This window comes from Oncorhynchus mykiss, chromosome 12, assembly GCF_057628025.1.
Source record: "Oncorhynchus mykiss isolate SJ-2025 chromosome 12, ASM5762802v1, whole genome shotgun sequence".
Classification (NCBI taxonomy): Eukaryota; Metazoa; Chordata; class Actinopteri; order Salmoniformes; family Salmonidae; genus Oncorhynchus; species Oncorhynchus mykiss.
This window is the reverse complement of record NC_143033.1, coordinates 83217285-83233628: the sequence shown is the minus strand read 5'-3', so window position 1 is coordinate 83233628 and position 16344 is coordinate 83217285. Positions and strand designations below refer to the sequence as shown.

At 45.5% G+C, this 16344-nt stretch overlaps 1 protein-coding gene across 10 annotated transcripts in view; it reads left to right on the top strand.

The window, feature by feature from the left end:
• The window catches only part of LOC110538551 (RNA binding protein fox-1 homolog 3), a 412967-nt gene that overhangs the window by 271863 nt on the left and 124760 nt on the right, over window positions 1-16344 (top strand). For 3 of the 10 annotated variants that reach the window (XM_090193731.1, XM_090193730.1, XM_036938645.2), the window contains exon 1: window positions 7510-8141. The exons of 6 other annotated variants lie outside the window; for them this stretch is intronic. In XM_090193731.1, the coding sequence (XP_090049857.1) occupies window positions 8124-8141 (18 nt within the window). In that variant the 5' untranslated portion in view covers window positions 7510-8123. Of the gene's footprint in view, window positions 1-6500; window positions 8142-16344 lie in introns of those variants that run through there. One more of the 10 variants, XM_090193729.1, reaches the window with a different exon arrangement.

Genomic DNA, 16344 nt, shown 5'->3' with positions numbered 1-16344 from the left:
ATAACAGTAACGAGGCTATATACAGTAGCGAGGCTATATACAGTAGTTTGGCTCTATACAGTAGCAAGGCTATATACAGTAGCGAGGCTATATACAGTAGCGAGGCTATATACAGTAGCAAGGCTAAATACAGTAGCAAGGCTATATACAGTAGCAAGGCTATATACAGTAGCGAGGCTATATACAGTAGCTAGGCTATATACAGTAGCAAGGCTATAACAGTAGCAAGGCTATATACAGTAGCGAGGCTATAACAGTAGCGAGGCTATATACAGTAGCGAGGCTATATACAGTAGCTAGGCTATAACAGTAGCGAGGCTATATACAGTAGCTAGGCTATATACAGTAACGAGGCTATATACAGTAGCGAGGCTATATACAGTAGCGAGGCTATAACAGTAGCGAGGCTATAACAGTAGCGAGGCTATATACAGTAGCGAGGCTATATACAGTAGCGAGGCTATATACAGTAGCGAGGCTATATACAGTAGCTAGGCTATATACAGTAGCAAGGCTATAACAGTAGCAAGGCTATATACAGTAGCGAGGCTATAACAGTAGCGAGGCTATATACAGTAGCGAGGCTATATACAGTAGCGAGGCTATATACAGTAGCGAGGCTATAACAGTAGCGAGGCTATATACAGTAGCGAGGCTATAACAGTAGCGAGGCTATAACAGTAGCGAGGCTATATACAGTAGCGAGGCTATATACAGTAGCGAGGCTATATACAGTAGTGAGGCTATAACAGTAGCGAGGCTATATACAGTAGCGAGGCTATAACAGTAGCGAGGCTATATACAGGCACCGGTTAGTCGGGCTGATTGAGATAGTATGTACATGTAGGTATGGTTAAAGTGACTATGCATATGTGATAAACAGAGAGTAGCAGCAGCATAAAAGGGGGGTTGGCAGGTGGCGGGTGCCGGGACTGTCACGGCTGTTGAAAGAACTGGACCAAGGTGCAGCGTTGTGAGCGTACATTTAACTTTTTATTTGGAAAAAAGACGCCGAACAAAACAATAAACACTACAAAAACAAACCGTGAAGCTAAAGGCTATGTGCCCTAAACAAAGTCAACTTCCCACCTGGACAGGTGGAAAAATGGGCTACCTAAGTATGGTTCTCAATCAGAGACAGGATCAGGGCGTGACAGGAACACAATGCAGATAGTCCTAATTGAGGTAGTATGTGCATGAATGTATAGTTAAAGTGACTATGCATATATGATAAACAGAGAGTAACAGCAGCGTAAAAGAGGGGTTGGGGGGCCTGTTCAGGAGTCTTATGGCTTAAGGGTAAAACATGTTGAGAAGCCTTTTGGTCCTAGACTTGGCGCTCCGATACCGCCTGCCATGCGGTAGTAGAGAGAACAGTCTTTGACTGGGGTGGCTGGGTCTTTGACAAGTTTTAGGGCCTTCCTCTGACACCTGGTGTAGAGGTCCTGGATGGCAAGCAGCTTAGTTCCAGTGATGTACTGGGCCGTACGCACTACCCTCTATAGTGCCTCGCGGTCGGAGGCCGAGCAGTTGCCATACCAGGCAGTGATGCAACCAGTGCTCTCAATGTTGCTGTTGTAGAACCTTTTGAGGATCTGAGGACCCATGCCAAATCTTTTTAGTTTCCTGAGGGGGAATAGGCTTTGTCGTGCCCTCTTCACGACTGTCTTGGTGTGTTTGGACCATTCTAGTTTGTTGGTGATGTGGACACCAAGGAACTTGAAGCTCTCAACCTGCTCCACTACAGCCCCATCAATGAGAATGGGGGCGTACTCGCACCTCCTTTTCCTGTAGTCCACAATCATCGCCTTTGTCTTGGTTACGTTGAGGGATAGGTTGTTATTCTGGCATCACCCGGCCAGGTCTCTGACCTCCTCCCTATAGGCTGTCTCGTCATTGTCGGTGATCAGGCCTACCACTGTTGTGTTGTCTGCAAACTTAATGATGGTGTTGGAGTCATGGGTGAACACGGAGTACAGGAGGGGACTGAGCACACACCCCTGAGGGGCTCCAGTGTTGAGGATCAGCGTGCCAGATGTGTTGCTACCTACCCTCACCACCTGGGGGCGGCCCATTAGGAAGTCCAGGATCCAGTTGCAGAGGGAGGTGTTTAGTCCCAGGATCCTTAGCTTAGTGATGAGCTTTGAGGGTACTATGGTGTTGAACGCTGAGCTGTAGTCATTGAATAGTATTCTCAAGTAGGTGTTCCTTTTGTCCAGGTGGGAAAGGGCAGTGGGGCGTGCAATAGAGATTGCATCATCTGTGGGTCTGTGTGGGTGGTATGCAAATTGGAGTGGGTCTAGGGTTTCTGGGATAATGGTGTTGATGTGAGCTTTTACCAGCCTTTCAAAGCACTTCATGGCTATGGATGTGACTGCTACAGGTCTGTATTCATTTAGGCAGGTTACCTTAGTTTTCTTGGGCACTGGGACTATGGTGGTCTGTTTGAAACATGTTGGTATTACGAACTTGGTCAGCACATGCCCGGAGCACACGTCATGGTAATCCGTCAGGCCGTCTGTTTATAGGTCTTACTCATGTTGGCTACGGAGAGCGTGATCACACAGTCGTCCGGAGCAGCTGATGCTCTCATGCATGCCTTAGTGTTGCTTGCCTCGAAGCGAGCATAGAAGTGATTTAGCTCATCTGGTAGGCTTGTGGTAGGCTTGTGTCACTGGGCAGCTCGCGGCTCTGCTTCCCTTTGTAGTCTGTAAAGCCCTGCCACATAAGACGAGCGTCAGAGACGGTGTAGTACGATTCAATCTTAGCCCTGTATTGACGCTTTGCCTGTTTGATGGTTCGTCAGAGGGCATAGCAGGAATTCTTATTTAGCTTCCGGGTTAGAGTCCCGCACCTTGAAAGTGGCAGCTCTACCCTTTAGCTTAGTGCGCATGTTGCCTGAAATCCATGGCTTCTGTTTGGGGTATGTACGTACAGTCACTGTGGGGATGACGTCCTCGATGCACTTATTGATAAAGCCAGTAACTGATGTGGTGTATTCCTCAATGTCATCGGAAGAATCCCGGAACATGTTCCAGTCTGTGCTAGCAAAACAGTCAGTAGTTTAGCATCTGCTTCATCTGACCACTTTTTTATAGACCGAGTCATTGGTGCTTCCTGCTTTAATTTTTGCTTGTAAGCAGGAATCAGGAGGATAGAATTGTGGTCAGATTTACCGTATGGAGGGCGAGGGAGAGCTTTGTACACGTCTCTGTGTGTGGAGTACAGGTGATCTATATTTTTTCCCCTCTGGTTGTACATTTAACATATTGATAGAAATTAGGTAGAACTGATTTAAGTTTCCCTGCATTAAAGTCTCCGGCCACTAAGAGCGCCACCTCTGGGTGAACTGTTTCCTGTTTGCTTATACACCTGACTGAGTGCGGTCTTAGTGCCAGCATCCGTCTGTGGTGGTAAATCGTACCTCGTCTAATTTATTGTCCAATGATTGCACGTTGGCTAGTAATATTGACCGTAACGGCAGCTTCCCACTCGCCTTCTGCGGATCCTTACGAGGCACCCCGCTCTGTGTCCTCTGTACCTGCGTCTCTTCTTCTTGCCAGTAACTAGGTTGTTGGCCTTGTCGGGTGTCCGGAGTATGTCCAGTAACTAGGTTGTTGGCCTTGTCGGGTGTCCGGAGTATGTCCAGTAACTAGGTTGTTGGCCTTGTCGGGTGTCCGGAGTATGTCCAGTAACTAGGTTGTTGGCCTTGTCGGGTGTCCGGAGTATGTCCAGTAACTAGGTTGTTGGCCTTGTCGGGTGTCCGGAGTATGTCCTGTGCGTCCTGCTTATTGAAGAAAAAATCTTAGTCTAATCCGAGGTGAGTGATCGCTGTCCAGATATCCAGAAGCTCTTTTTTTCCGTAAAATACGTTGGCAGAAACATTTTGTCCAAAATAAGTTACAAATGACGTGAAAAAAAGCACATAATAGCCCAATTGGTTGGGCGCCCGTAAAACTGCTGCAATTTCTTCTGGTACCATTTTACACACGCACGCACGCACGCACGCACACACACACACACACACACACACACACACACACACACACACACACACACACACACACAGGTAGGTAGGTAATGAAGATAATAGCCACCCTGTCGTGTAGCTTTTCTCCATGTCGTTCCTGCTGTCTGTTCCGGTGCTGCTTGTTGTGGCATTGACTTGACTGCAGTACTTTGCTCTAAGGACAGAGGAACAGTGTGGACCTCTTGTTCATTACAAGGTGTGTTCTGTTGTATTGTGTTGCCGTACACACTGTGACAGCAAGGTGTGGCAGGCAGTGTACAGTACGGTACTCACTGTGCCTGCCTCTCACACAGACAGACACACCAGGTCTGGCGCCGGAGTGATATCAGCATCACACACAGGGGCCCAGGCCCCTCCTTGGTCTCACACAACCCCTAGTTACTGTTGCTGAACACTACCAAGATGCCACGTGAACACTGCATTATTAACATCAGACTACACAGTACAGTCTGTGTGTGTTGCTGTGGTTGGTGTACTCAATGTATGTGTACTGTATGTGTTTGTTTGATGTTGGGTATTTTCTTTCTTTCATTTTGAAAGACTAGTTCATATATTGGGATTGACAATATGTTTTGCTGCAATTGGAAAGTAGAGCACCCACTGACGTTTTTCAGAGAATTTCAGGAGACTTTTAAAGTATATTTCCTTAAAATCCTTCTTTCTGCGGTGGCCTATTTCCCCAGCGCTAAAACCTTTGAGGATGTTTCCACCTGTTCAGAAGTCTTAGTTATGAGTCTGATCCTCCTCATATAGAAATATCAATATCTACCTGTGAATAAAGTACATCTGTGGATCCTTACCAGCTGTTCTTGAAACGCTTTAAAGTGAAGTGTCATTAGAGACCGTCCTTCTACGAGACACAGGATGGAGAATCCTTTCTTCCTGTCTTTGGGTCAACCAGCACAAAGCCCATTAGTTGAAGCAGCTGAGACCAGCCACCATAGACTAATAGAGAAATGGGGCTGGGGTGAGAGAACCATGTCTAGTATATACCAAGACCCTTAAGACCCCGTCCTCAAGGCAGGGGCCTGGGCTGAGTGCTCAGGGAACCGTAGCTCAATGCTCTCACTGTAAAGCTGAGAAGAACAGGGCATGGACCAACAACAGATATGGGGATATTCCTGCTAACAAGCACTAGGATTACCATGAAATATTAAAAGAAAACTGCACTCAAAAACTATATTTTGGTATTATTTTTTCATTTGTCCGCTGTTGATACAGTCCCACATTATTTTGCATGTCAGCAGTCAAGTTTTCAAGATATTGGACTTTCAAGAAGCAAAGTGTCACTTGCCAACATCATCATGGTGATGTGCTTTTGCATCATCTGTAGCAACAGTGGACTAATGAAAAAAAGACCAAAAGTCAATTGGGTGAATTTTTCCTTTAAAAGGGGGGAGATCCTGAGCTGAGCTGAGGGTGGCCATTTTAGGGCTGAATAAAGTGCATTTAAGTCCTTTACTTCCTCCTTTCTCTCTGAAAGCTTTAGGCTCTTGGCTCCATAATGGACATCTGAGTCCCCTGGGGGAGTCTAGACGTTGGTGGGAAATCTGAAGGGGCGGGAAAGCCACTAGCATCCTGGTAAACACTATATAGGATGGAAAAATGGAGCTGGTGAGAGAATAGAAGTAGGAGAGTAGGAGGAGAAAAACAACATGTCTCGGCCCAGACGCTCCATCTTCTTCCCAATTCCCTTTCTGTTTCCATTTTCATGGGTAATTGAGGGCTGGAGATCCCTGGAAAGGAGACATAGGGATTATTTGATGCTAAAATGCCTTCAAATTCTCATCTTATTTTCTCCATTCTACCTTTTTTCTAATCCCTAAAACCCCAAGTGCCCTGCGTCTTAGCTTCAGTCCGTGATGCACTCTCTCTCCCCCTCTGCCTGTCTCTTTCCCCCTCCTCCTTCCCTCCATCTTTCTCTCTGTCTCTCCTTTTGCTCCCTCCCTTTCTCTCTTCGCTCCTTCTCTCTCTCTCCTTCCCTTCAGTTATTTATGAGGAGGACTTGAAATAGACTTCAGTATTTGATAAAAGCGTGATCCTTAATCCGAGTTGCCTGAGAAGTGCATTTCATTTTTATTTCCCATCAGAGATTGATGGAGGAGGGGGGCGCTTACCCACCGTGATTGCTAATGTAAATCCATTGAGTCTGGTGGACATGTAAAAAAGATATGGATGACTTGTATGTTAATACCCACAATAATAGATTGTGTGTACACAGTGCTGGAGAGGCTCTCTTGCGATCTAGCAATAACAAAAGAACAAAGTAGTGAGAAATGCATTACTTATGCATGAGCTATATTTGACTGAATATTTGGAGTTCCTAAAATAACCGTCTGGTGTTTTACATTTCAGCGATCAATTCCTCATTTTTAAAAGAAAACAAAAGGGGTAAGAAAAAAAACTGCTGATAAATTTAAGATGACAGTACGAGGCCCCTTGTGTACGCAATTCGCTCAGAGCCAGCTGCAAACTGCAAATTTAACTCAGCCTCCTTATGTGGCAATTACTGATGGGTAACATAACCTGAATATATCTCTTCTGTTCATTACCACAATGTTCTCTATGGCTGGCAAATGTTCTTTAGGATCCTACAACAAATTAGCTCATCCCCCAGGACGTATTTTATTGGATGATCCAGCAGTGGAGGAAGCCGCAGAAACACTGCAGCTCTCCGCAGTCTGCCCTGGTTGCCACAGGGTTAATATTAAAAGCGTTAGCGCCCAGTCGTGTATTGATGATATGTTTATAAATTTGCTGAGGCAGGCTCATTGTTACAATGCTGTCTAAAAGATAGGCGAGCCTCCTCCCTCCCTTCCCTCCCCTTAACAGCCGCCAGATGGAGAACACACAAAAGCGTGTCTCTCGGCACCCACACCCACAGCACAGAGCTTCATTCTCACTCCTAACCAAATACTTATTTCATATGCCATACCTACTGCATATGACTACCCCAACTACAATTTGGTCCATCTGAACCCCCTTGGTTTTTCTTGACCACTCTATTTCCGGTTGATCCTATAGCTGAAACAAGATACACACACACACACACACACACACACACAACCTTTGCAGAAAAGTAGAAAAGAGTGAGAACAAGCTGATGCTCCTAGTTCCCCTTGGCATACTTTCAGTACATTCAGTCTTTATTGGTGCTCCCTGCAGTGTTTTCTCTCTGCTCCTCATACAGCTGAAGCTGCATTAACTTAAGTACATTGTCTCAGTCAGTCAGAAAGTGAAAAGAGGAGAGTGATCTTCTCACTCCCGCCTCAGATAGCCCGCCACCATCAATAGCATCATCATCAACAGAAACCCCCCACCCACCCCCACCCTGCCGCTCTCTCCATTACCAGCCCCCCACCAACCCCCTCCACCTCCATCCCCCACCCTGGGATGCTGAATTTTACAGTACCGTCTGTGAGATCCCGATTTGTTCGGTGCGCAGCACAGCACCCCTCTATGCAGAGGAACACGGCTCCAGTGGAGGAATGCTGGAGGCAGCTGTCAGGCGCAGGCTGCTCCTGCTGTAGTTGAGCCTCCGCGCTGTACTGACTGATTCCACATTCACCAATAAGAGACAGCACAAGCCAAAGAGTGAGAGAAAATCGAGTGGGAGAGGGAGTAGAGAGAGAGCAAGGGAGAGAGGGAGAGAGAGAGAATAGGATAGAGAGAGAGAGAGAGAGAGAGAGAGAGAGAGAGAGAAAGCGAGAGAGAGAGAGAAAGCGAGAGAGAGAGAGAGAGAGAAAGTGAGTGAGTGGCGTGGAGAGGCAAGAGTATCAAAAGAAAAGGGTTAGAACACCTCCCAAGCTTTCCTCTCTCTCTGTCTGCTTCTTCTCTGTGAGGCTGAAAGAAGAGGAAAAAGGCGGCTTGTGAAAATTGAAGGGCAGAGGAAGAAGAGAAGAGGGGAAAGCTAGTCGAGCCCCATTGAACAGTTGAGAGGGAGGGCTGCCCCAGTGGAAGAGGGACCAGTAAAGCACTCGTTCCAAACGGTCGGACTCGCCTCTCTTCCTGACGCTCAAACTGGCTGGACTTGTCCCGCTGCTCAACCCCACACTCTCCGCCGTGCCTGCACCTCACCTGTCCCACATCCGAAATGATGATGTATTTTTGGGTGAGTACTGTACCACAGAGTTGCTCTCTTTTTGTTGACCATTGTGTTGCCTCGAACTGCAGAGGGAGGTAGAGTGTGTGTGTGAATGCTCAGAGATGCGTTGGTGTGTGTGTGTGTGTGTGTGTGTGTGTGTGTGTGTGTGTGTGTGCGTGTGCGTGTGCGTGCGCACTCGCGCGCGCGCGCGCGCGTGTGTGTGTGTATAGATGTGTTAAGAACATTGCAAAACTACCCGGTCGGTGGTGATTTCATTAGTGCAGTTTTGTCGCAGTTGGTCAAATTGTGTTTGCACACATCTACAATTGTTCCATTTCTCTTCAGTTGTGGTCGGGGTGTGTGTCACACCTACCAAATGCATGAACAGTGCTGATGGTTATTTAACTTTTATGTGTTGTTTTATTGATGGGAGAGCACTGGGTGGTTTAACCATATTCTATAGAAGCCTGCCACTTACCTCCCTTTTCACCTGAGATTTATTCAACCTCCTCACCAAAGATTTATTTAACTGGATATTATTTTCACCTTACCATATTTCTCCCTCCGTTCACATTCTGCAGACATAGTTAACAATTAAACCAACCGGCATGTATGGACCATTTGAAGCTATATCTGTTTGTTTTGACCAGTTCCTCAAACTGTTGCTGCTACACTTTCGGGGGCCACATTTTGGATTCTCTGTTTATGGATGTCTTGTTTGAACGTATTTTAAAGGGGTTTTATTCCCCATTTTATCACCCATAGCTTAGTCCTTTTCATTCCACTCCAAAACATTTTGACCATAAATAAGTTGTGTAAAACATACAGTAAGAGTGTGCACAGTGCTTTATCCAGAGGTGCTAATTAATTGTGTATGAGATCATTGGTAATTAGTCAGATCAGTTGTGTCTGCTGTGTGGTTTTCCATTCCCTCCCCACCACAACCATCCCCACTCAATACCCTCTGCTATTCCTCCCTTCTACGTTGAGATGTCTACAGTAATGCAGATTGCAGCTCCTTGCAATCCATTTTAATTTGCAGACGTACATTCTTTCACAACCATCCGTACCAAGACACAGTAAACTTAAGGATTTGAAAAAAACACTTTCCCTCCAATTTTTGGCATTCTGATCATAAAGCTATTGAACTGTGGTGGAATTTGGGTTGCGTCTGTTGCATAGCGGGAACGCAGGGCGTGCTTGTGGCTATCGATTGTCAGTTTTGGATTTCAGTGAGCGGAGAATCGGCTGTGGGGGAAGATACTCGACTCTACCAGCCTCCAGTTCAGTCCATTCTGAGCCTCAGAATTATTTGTTATTTTCCATTAAAGCAACAGCCAAGTGTATGAATAATACAGAATGTTATATATCAAAAACATGACATAAAGTGGAGCCCTAGCTGCTCCCCTACTCCCTCTATAGTACTGCAGTTTAGGCAGAGTAAAACTGTCCGACACAGGCCTACCCAGCAGTCAAAGCAATTAAGTGTTCCTGTGAGGTGCTACGTGCTAACAGGGGTTTGATGCTAATTGGGAAAGGCATCTCCATGTCTTTGAGCGAGCAGGCCTCTTTGAAGGTGTGTGTGTGCCACGGGGCTCCCTCGCTCGATCTCGCCAGACTACCCCTCCTCTATCATCGCCAGATCTCAGACATTTCCTTCCTGTGCCACACAGCTGCATGCTGGGAGAAGTTGCGGCTTGGGCATGGACAGTTTGGCACAGAGGGGGCCTGGCTGGTACTCCTGGAATCTTTATCTAACCCAGTTAATCTAGGTGAAGATTTACACAATGCTGTGGTGTGTGTTGTTGTCGCCCAGCATTTAGTTACTGTGGCAGGGGAGGGAGGAAGGGAGCGTCTCTCTCCCATTTGAGGTGCAGGTGTTGAGCATTACCTGTCGTCCCTCCGGAGGACTGTCAGCACTGGATCAGTCTGGGGAACCTGTGAGCTCCCCTCATTAGAATATTTATTCACCAAGCAGATGTTCTTATCCGGGGCAATTACCTTTGGCTTACATTTCCCTGCTGCCCCCTGATATAGATGAATGTGGATCCAAAGACAGGCCCTGGTTATGCAGCATACTCCTGGGTACCACTCACCACCATCTCCTCCTCCGCCCAGAAGTAAATCTCAAAAACAGCAACAGACCGTCTGGTCAGTGTTAGTTACTGCCCTCCTCTCCCCAACCACCACCTCCACCTCTGTCATTAGAGGTGGAGCAAACCGGAATAATCCTAGAGATGGACGATTGAGAAATGGAGGGGGAGGAATGGATGGGTGGCCATTCTCTTCACTCGTTTGTTCCTTTGCATTAGAAGAGGAGGCGAGGAGGGGAGAAAACATGAATGTTTCTGTCTTCCCCTGAATGCCATGAATAATTGAGCAGGGCAGGGTCCTGGCTGCTGAGCAGAGAGCCTGGTAATGGGGGGAGAGCAGAGTGGATATATGGCTGCCTTGGCTGGTGTGGAGCGTTGGTTTACTGTTGACTTCCCCAATACACCACCAACACACTCACTCACGCTACAGATGTAGGATCTTAATTTGAGCCAGTTTACTACAGCAGGAAAATAATCCTGAAGCAACAGGAAATGGGAATTATTATGTGGATTATAATTAATGGACATTTTTGAATGGGTTGATACATTCTTTTGATAGGGAAAATCAAGTCAAAGTGACCTCAAATACAATACAAGTTTTACATTTCCTGCATTGCAGTAAAGTTCTCACACAACAGGATGATCAAATTACTGTAATGGCTGTGCCAGTCCCCGCCACTGAATCCACTGAATCTTTCAGTATGTTTGACCTACTGTATTTGAATGGTTTGTTTGTGTGTTCGAAACAACATGGGGTTCCATGGCTAGACAATGCCTAATGTGTTGGGGTGAGGCATCACGTTACTAAGCCAAAGAGGTGATTGGTTGTATTAGATATAAATCAAATAAAAAACTCTGGGAATACTCTGTCCCAATGTTTGTGATTCAGTATTGTAATGGCATCATTATGAAAAGGTAGTGTTACTATGTTTTGTCAGAACGCAAAGAAAAGTCTATCAGGAATCTGAAAAAGAAATCTGAACAAACTACTGTAGTTTTGAATGACTCATTTTATCCAGAGAGTCATGAAATTAGATTAAAACAGTTACAATAATTGCAGCAAAACATGTGCATCTACAACATCTTTATCTGTCTGACTAGTGGAGGCTGTTGAGATGCATGGAGGACTGCAGTGTATGGAAGTAGAGCAGATCAGCCATTCAGGACGGGAGGCCGGGCAGCAAGTCCAGGCTGCTGGTTTCATATTGCAAGATGAAGTGTCTCTGATCGTTTGTTAATGTATTAATTGATCTGTGTCCTCAGACAGACGAATTAGGAGTAGTGTCACGTAGACTCTTTAGTACTCCCTGAGACGCTTTCATTAGCTGGTGCTAGCCGCCTCTCCCTCCACCCCCATCCCAGGCCGCTGTCGCTGTCGCCACACACTTACCTGACGGCCCTAATAACTCTGGACTCTTCTATCTCCCTGCCCCGGATAGTCCTCCAACACAGCCGCCAGGAAGAACTTGGGGCTTACATCATCAAACGAGAGGTATTTCCTTTTTAAGGTGAATTTTAGTAGTGCTTCACTTGAAGGGAACTTGTGAAGATGTGAGGTATATAAATCAATATGAAGTTACTCGTAACACAGGATAATGGCGGTTAATAACCATTCATTAACTTTCATAGGCTCGTTTTACTACTCACATGACACGCAGACACGGGCTAGTGTCATGGCATGCCATAAACGGCGTGAACTTTGGTGTGCTATAAAGCTTTGCGGAGAAAATATTATCGTCTACATTCTCATGGTTTTTAGCAGGATATGTTTTGTCTTATTTAATATCAAGACTATAATGGCTGTGTTAACCCAACAGTTGAACAACTTTCAGCCTCCAAAACTTTGTGGAAACATCGTAATTGCACCTTCCCTCAGAGCATTTGAAAGAAGGCCTGGAGATCAGCCTTTAGACGTAGAAACAGGAAGAAGAGACGGGGTATATTTCAGAGATCCCCAAATCTGAACCCATTCCTTTAGTCTGTGGGATCATTAGCGATCAGTAGCTTTAATTTTCTGCGCTTTTGCACTCTTCCCCCCAGGCCTAATGGGTCTGGAGCCCAGCTAATTGTAATTAGACTCCGACAGTGGGTTTTACTCGCAGGATTTTCACACCGCAGTCCTCTTTGATATTAGCTGTACAGCTGATAAGGAGATTAGATACTGGAGAAGGAAGAGGATGGAGGGAGAGGAGGGGAGGAGGGGGGTGGGGGGCTCTTCTTAAACTACAGAAAGACACCTACATGGGGGAAATCACTGGCAAGTTTAGCTGAGGAAAATATATCTGGACGCAGTAAAAGCCTTGCGCTCGCTTATTGTACCTGCTATCATTAGCACTTTCATACACATGGTCAGCCTCCCAGGGAAAAGTCATTATCCAGCTGTGCTGTTTTTTTTCTGCTGTTTTCTCCTAGTGGAGTGTGACTTCAGGGCTAGAGCCAGCGCACCGTTTAATGCCTTCCAACACAATAAAGGACTCTGCCTTAATGATGTGGGATTGGATGGCCATGCCTCAGGTTGTCCAGGGGCTTGTGAGCCGTTACTGGGACGGCCATTTTGCCTCGGCACTGTGGAGGCTACACGTCAATTCAGCTCCAGCCATTCCAGAGAGAGGAAAAATAAAATCTGTTTTAGTGATTAAAGGCCAGATCGTTCAAGGGGCTTTTTGTCACGAGGCTGAGATAGAGAAAGACAGAGAGGAACTGCAGCTTTAACAACTGCCTGGAACAACGAACAGCAGAGGAGCCAGTTTGGTAGTAAAATGGAAACTGGCTAATGCACATACAGTTGAAGTCGTAAGTTTACATACACCTTAGCCAAATACATTTAAACTCAATTTTTCACAATTCCTGACATTTAATTCTCGTAAATATTCTCTGTCTTAGGTCAGTTAGGAGCACGACTTTATTTTAAGAATGTGAAATGTCAGAATAATAGTTAAGAGAAGGATTTATTTCAGCTTTTGTTTCTTTCATCACATTCCCAGTGGGTCAGAAGTTTACATACACTCAATTGGTATTTGGTAGCATTGCCTTTAAATTGTTTAACTTGGTCAAATGTTTCGGGGAGCCTTCCACAAGCTTCCCACAATACGTTGGGTGAATTTTGGCCCATTCCTCCTGACAGAACTGGTGTAACTGAGTCAGGTTTGTAGGCCTCCTTGCTCGCACATGCTTTTTCAGTTCTGCCCACAAATGATCTATGAGATTGAGGTCAGGGCTTTGTGATGGCCACTCCAATACCTTGACTTTGTTGTCCTTAAGCCATTTTGCCACAACTTTGGAAGTATGCTTGGGGTCATTGTGCATTTGGAAGACACATTTGCGACCAAGCTTTAACTTCCTGACGGATGTCTTGAGATGTTGCTTCAATATATCCACCTAATTTTCCTGCCTCATGATGCCATCTATTTTGTGAAGTCCACCAGTCCCTCCTGCAGCAAAGCACCCCACAACATGATGCTGCCACCCCCATGCTTCACAGTTGGGATGGTGTTTTTCGGCTTGCAAGCATCCCCCTTTTTCCTCCAAACATAACGATGGTCACTATGGCCAAACAGTTCTAAAAAGTACGATCTTTGTCCACATGTGCAGTTGCAAACCGTAGTCTGGCTTGTTTATGCCGGTTTTGGAGCAGTGACTTCTTCCTTGCTGAGCGACCTTTGAGATTATGTCGATATAGGACTCGTTTTACTGTGGATATAGATACTTTTGTACCTGTTTCCTCCAGCATCTTCACAGGGTCTTTTGCTGTTGTTCTGAGATTGATTTGCACTTTTCGCACCAAAGTACGTTCATCTCTAGGAGACAGAAAACGTCTCCTTCCTGAGCGGTATGACATCCACAGGTACAACTCCAATTGACTCAAATGTAGTCAATTAGCCTATCAGAAGCTTGTAAAGCCCTGACATAATTTTCTGGAATTTTCCAAGCTGTTTAAAGGCACAGTCAACTTAGTGTATGTACACTTCTGACCCACTGGAATTGTGATACAGTGAATTATAAGTGAAATAATCTGTCTGTAAACAATTGTTGGAAAAATTATTTGTGTCATGCACAAAGTAGATGTCCTAACCGACTTGCCAAAACTGTAGTTTGTTAACAAGAAATTTGTGGAGTGGTTGAAAAACTAGTTTTAATGACTCCAACCTAAGTGTATGTAAACTACCGATTTCAACTGTATGTTAGACGCTAGAAAAGACATTAGCATGGTAATATTACATCAGATAAGATATACTGTACATTAGTTTCCTGGCCGTGTGTCAGTGAATGAACATGAATGTGTTAGATTGTACCTCGCAGCGTATTCAGGAGAAGAATACACGGCGCCAAAGCTCAGCCCCCATTTCACCTGCAGCCCCGGCTCACCCCACACTGTGCTCAAGGACTAGGAAAATGAAATATTGAGGGAGGCTTATGGCACCAACTTAACAAAAAAAGATGATCTACAGAGAAACTGGAACAAAGGTTCAACCATTTTGCCCTATTTTATGATGTCTTACACAATATACTTAAGGCTGATCAATAAGATAAGACATCATGGATGATTGAACACTGATTGGAAAGATAACTCATAGGCTTTGGGCTCATAGTGTGTGTCAGCTAGACTTAAGAGTGAGACAGGATTTATTTCCAGGCAAATTTAGAGAATTCAGTCATTTAAAACGAGACACAGTCAGAGTCTAAACCCTTTACCTCAGTCTGTCTGATCAGAGTCTGAACCCTTTACCGCAGTCTGTCTGATCAGTCTAACCCCTTTACCTCAGTCTGTCTGATCAGTCTAACCCCTTTACCTCAGTCTGTCTGATCAGTCTAACCCCTTTACCACAGTCTGTCTGATCAGTCTAACCCCTTTACCACAGTCTGTATGATCAGTCTAACCCCTTTACCACAGTCTGTCTGATCATTCTAACCACATTACCTCAGTCTGTCTGATCAATCTAATCCCTTTACCACAGTCTGTCTGATCAGTCTAACCCCTTTACCTCAGTCTGTCTGATCAGAGTCTGAACCCTTTACCACAGTCTGTCTGATCAGTCTAACCCCTTTACCTCAGTCTGTCTGATCAGTCTAACCCCTTTACCTCAGTCTGTCTGATCAGAGTCTGAACCCTTTACCTCAGTCTGTCTGATCAGTCTAACCCCTTTACCTCAGTCTGTCTGATCAGTCTAACCCCTTTACCTCAGTCTGTCTGATCAGTCTGAACCCTTTATCACAGTCTGTCTGATCAGTCTAACCCCTTTACCACAGTCTGTCTGATCAGTCTAACCACATTACCTCAGTCTGTCTGATCAGTCTAACCCCTTTACCTCAGTCTGTCTGATCAGTCTAACCCCTTTACCTCAGTCTGTCTGATCAGTCTAACCCCTTTACCTCAGTCTGTCTGATCAGTCTAAACCCTTTACCGCAGTCTGTCTGATCAGAGTCTGAACCCTTTACCTCAGTCTGTCTGATCAGTCTAACCCCTTTACCTCAGTCTGTCTGATCAGTCTAACCCCTTTACCACAGTCTGTCTGATCAGTCTAACCACATTACCTCAGTCTGTCTGATCAGTCTGAACCCTTTATCACAGTCTGTCTGATCAGTCTAACCCCTTTACCACAGTCTGTCTGATCAGTCTAACCACATTACCTCAGTCTGTCTGATCAGTCTAACCCCTTTACCTCAGTCTGTCTGATCAGTCTAACCCCTTTACCTCAGTCTGTCTGATCAGTCTAAACCCTTTACCGCAGTCTGTCTGATCAGAGTCTAAACCCTTTACCACAGTCCGTCTGATCAGTCTAACCCCTTTACCACCGTCCGTCTGATCAGAGTCTAAACCCTTTACCACAGTCTGTCTGATCAGTCTAACCCCTTTACCACAGTCTGTCTGATCAGTCTAACCCCTTTACCACAGTCTGTCTGATCAGTCTAACCCCTTTACCTCAGTCTGTCTGATCAGTCTGAACCCTTTACCTCAGTCTGTCTGATCAGTCTAACCCCTTTACCTCAGTCTGTCTGATCAGTCTAACCCCTTTACCTCAGTCTGTCTGATCAGTCTAACCCCTTTACCTCAGTCTGTCTGATCAGTCTGAACCCTTTACCACAGTCTGTCTGATCAGTCTAACCCCTTTACCACAGTCTGTCTGATCAGTCTAACC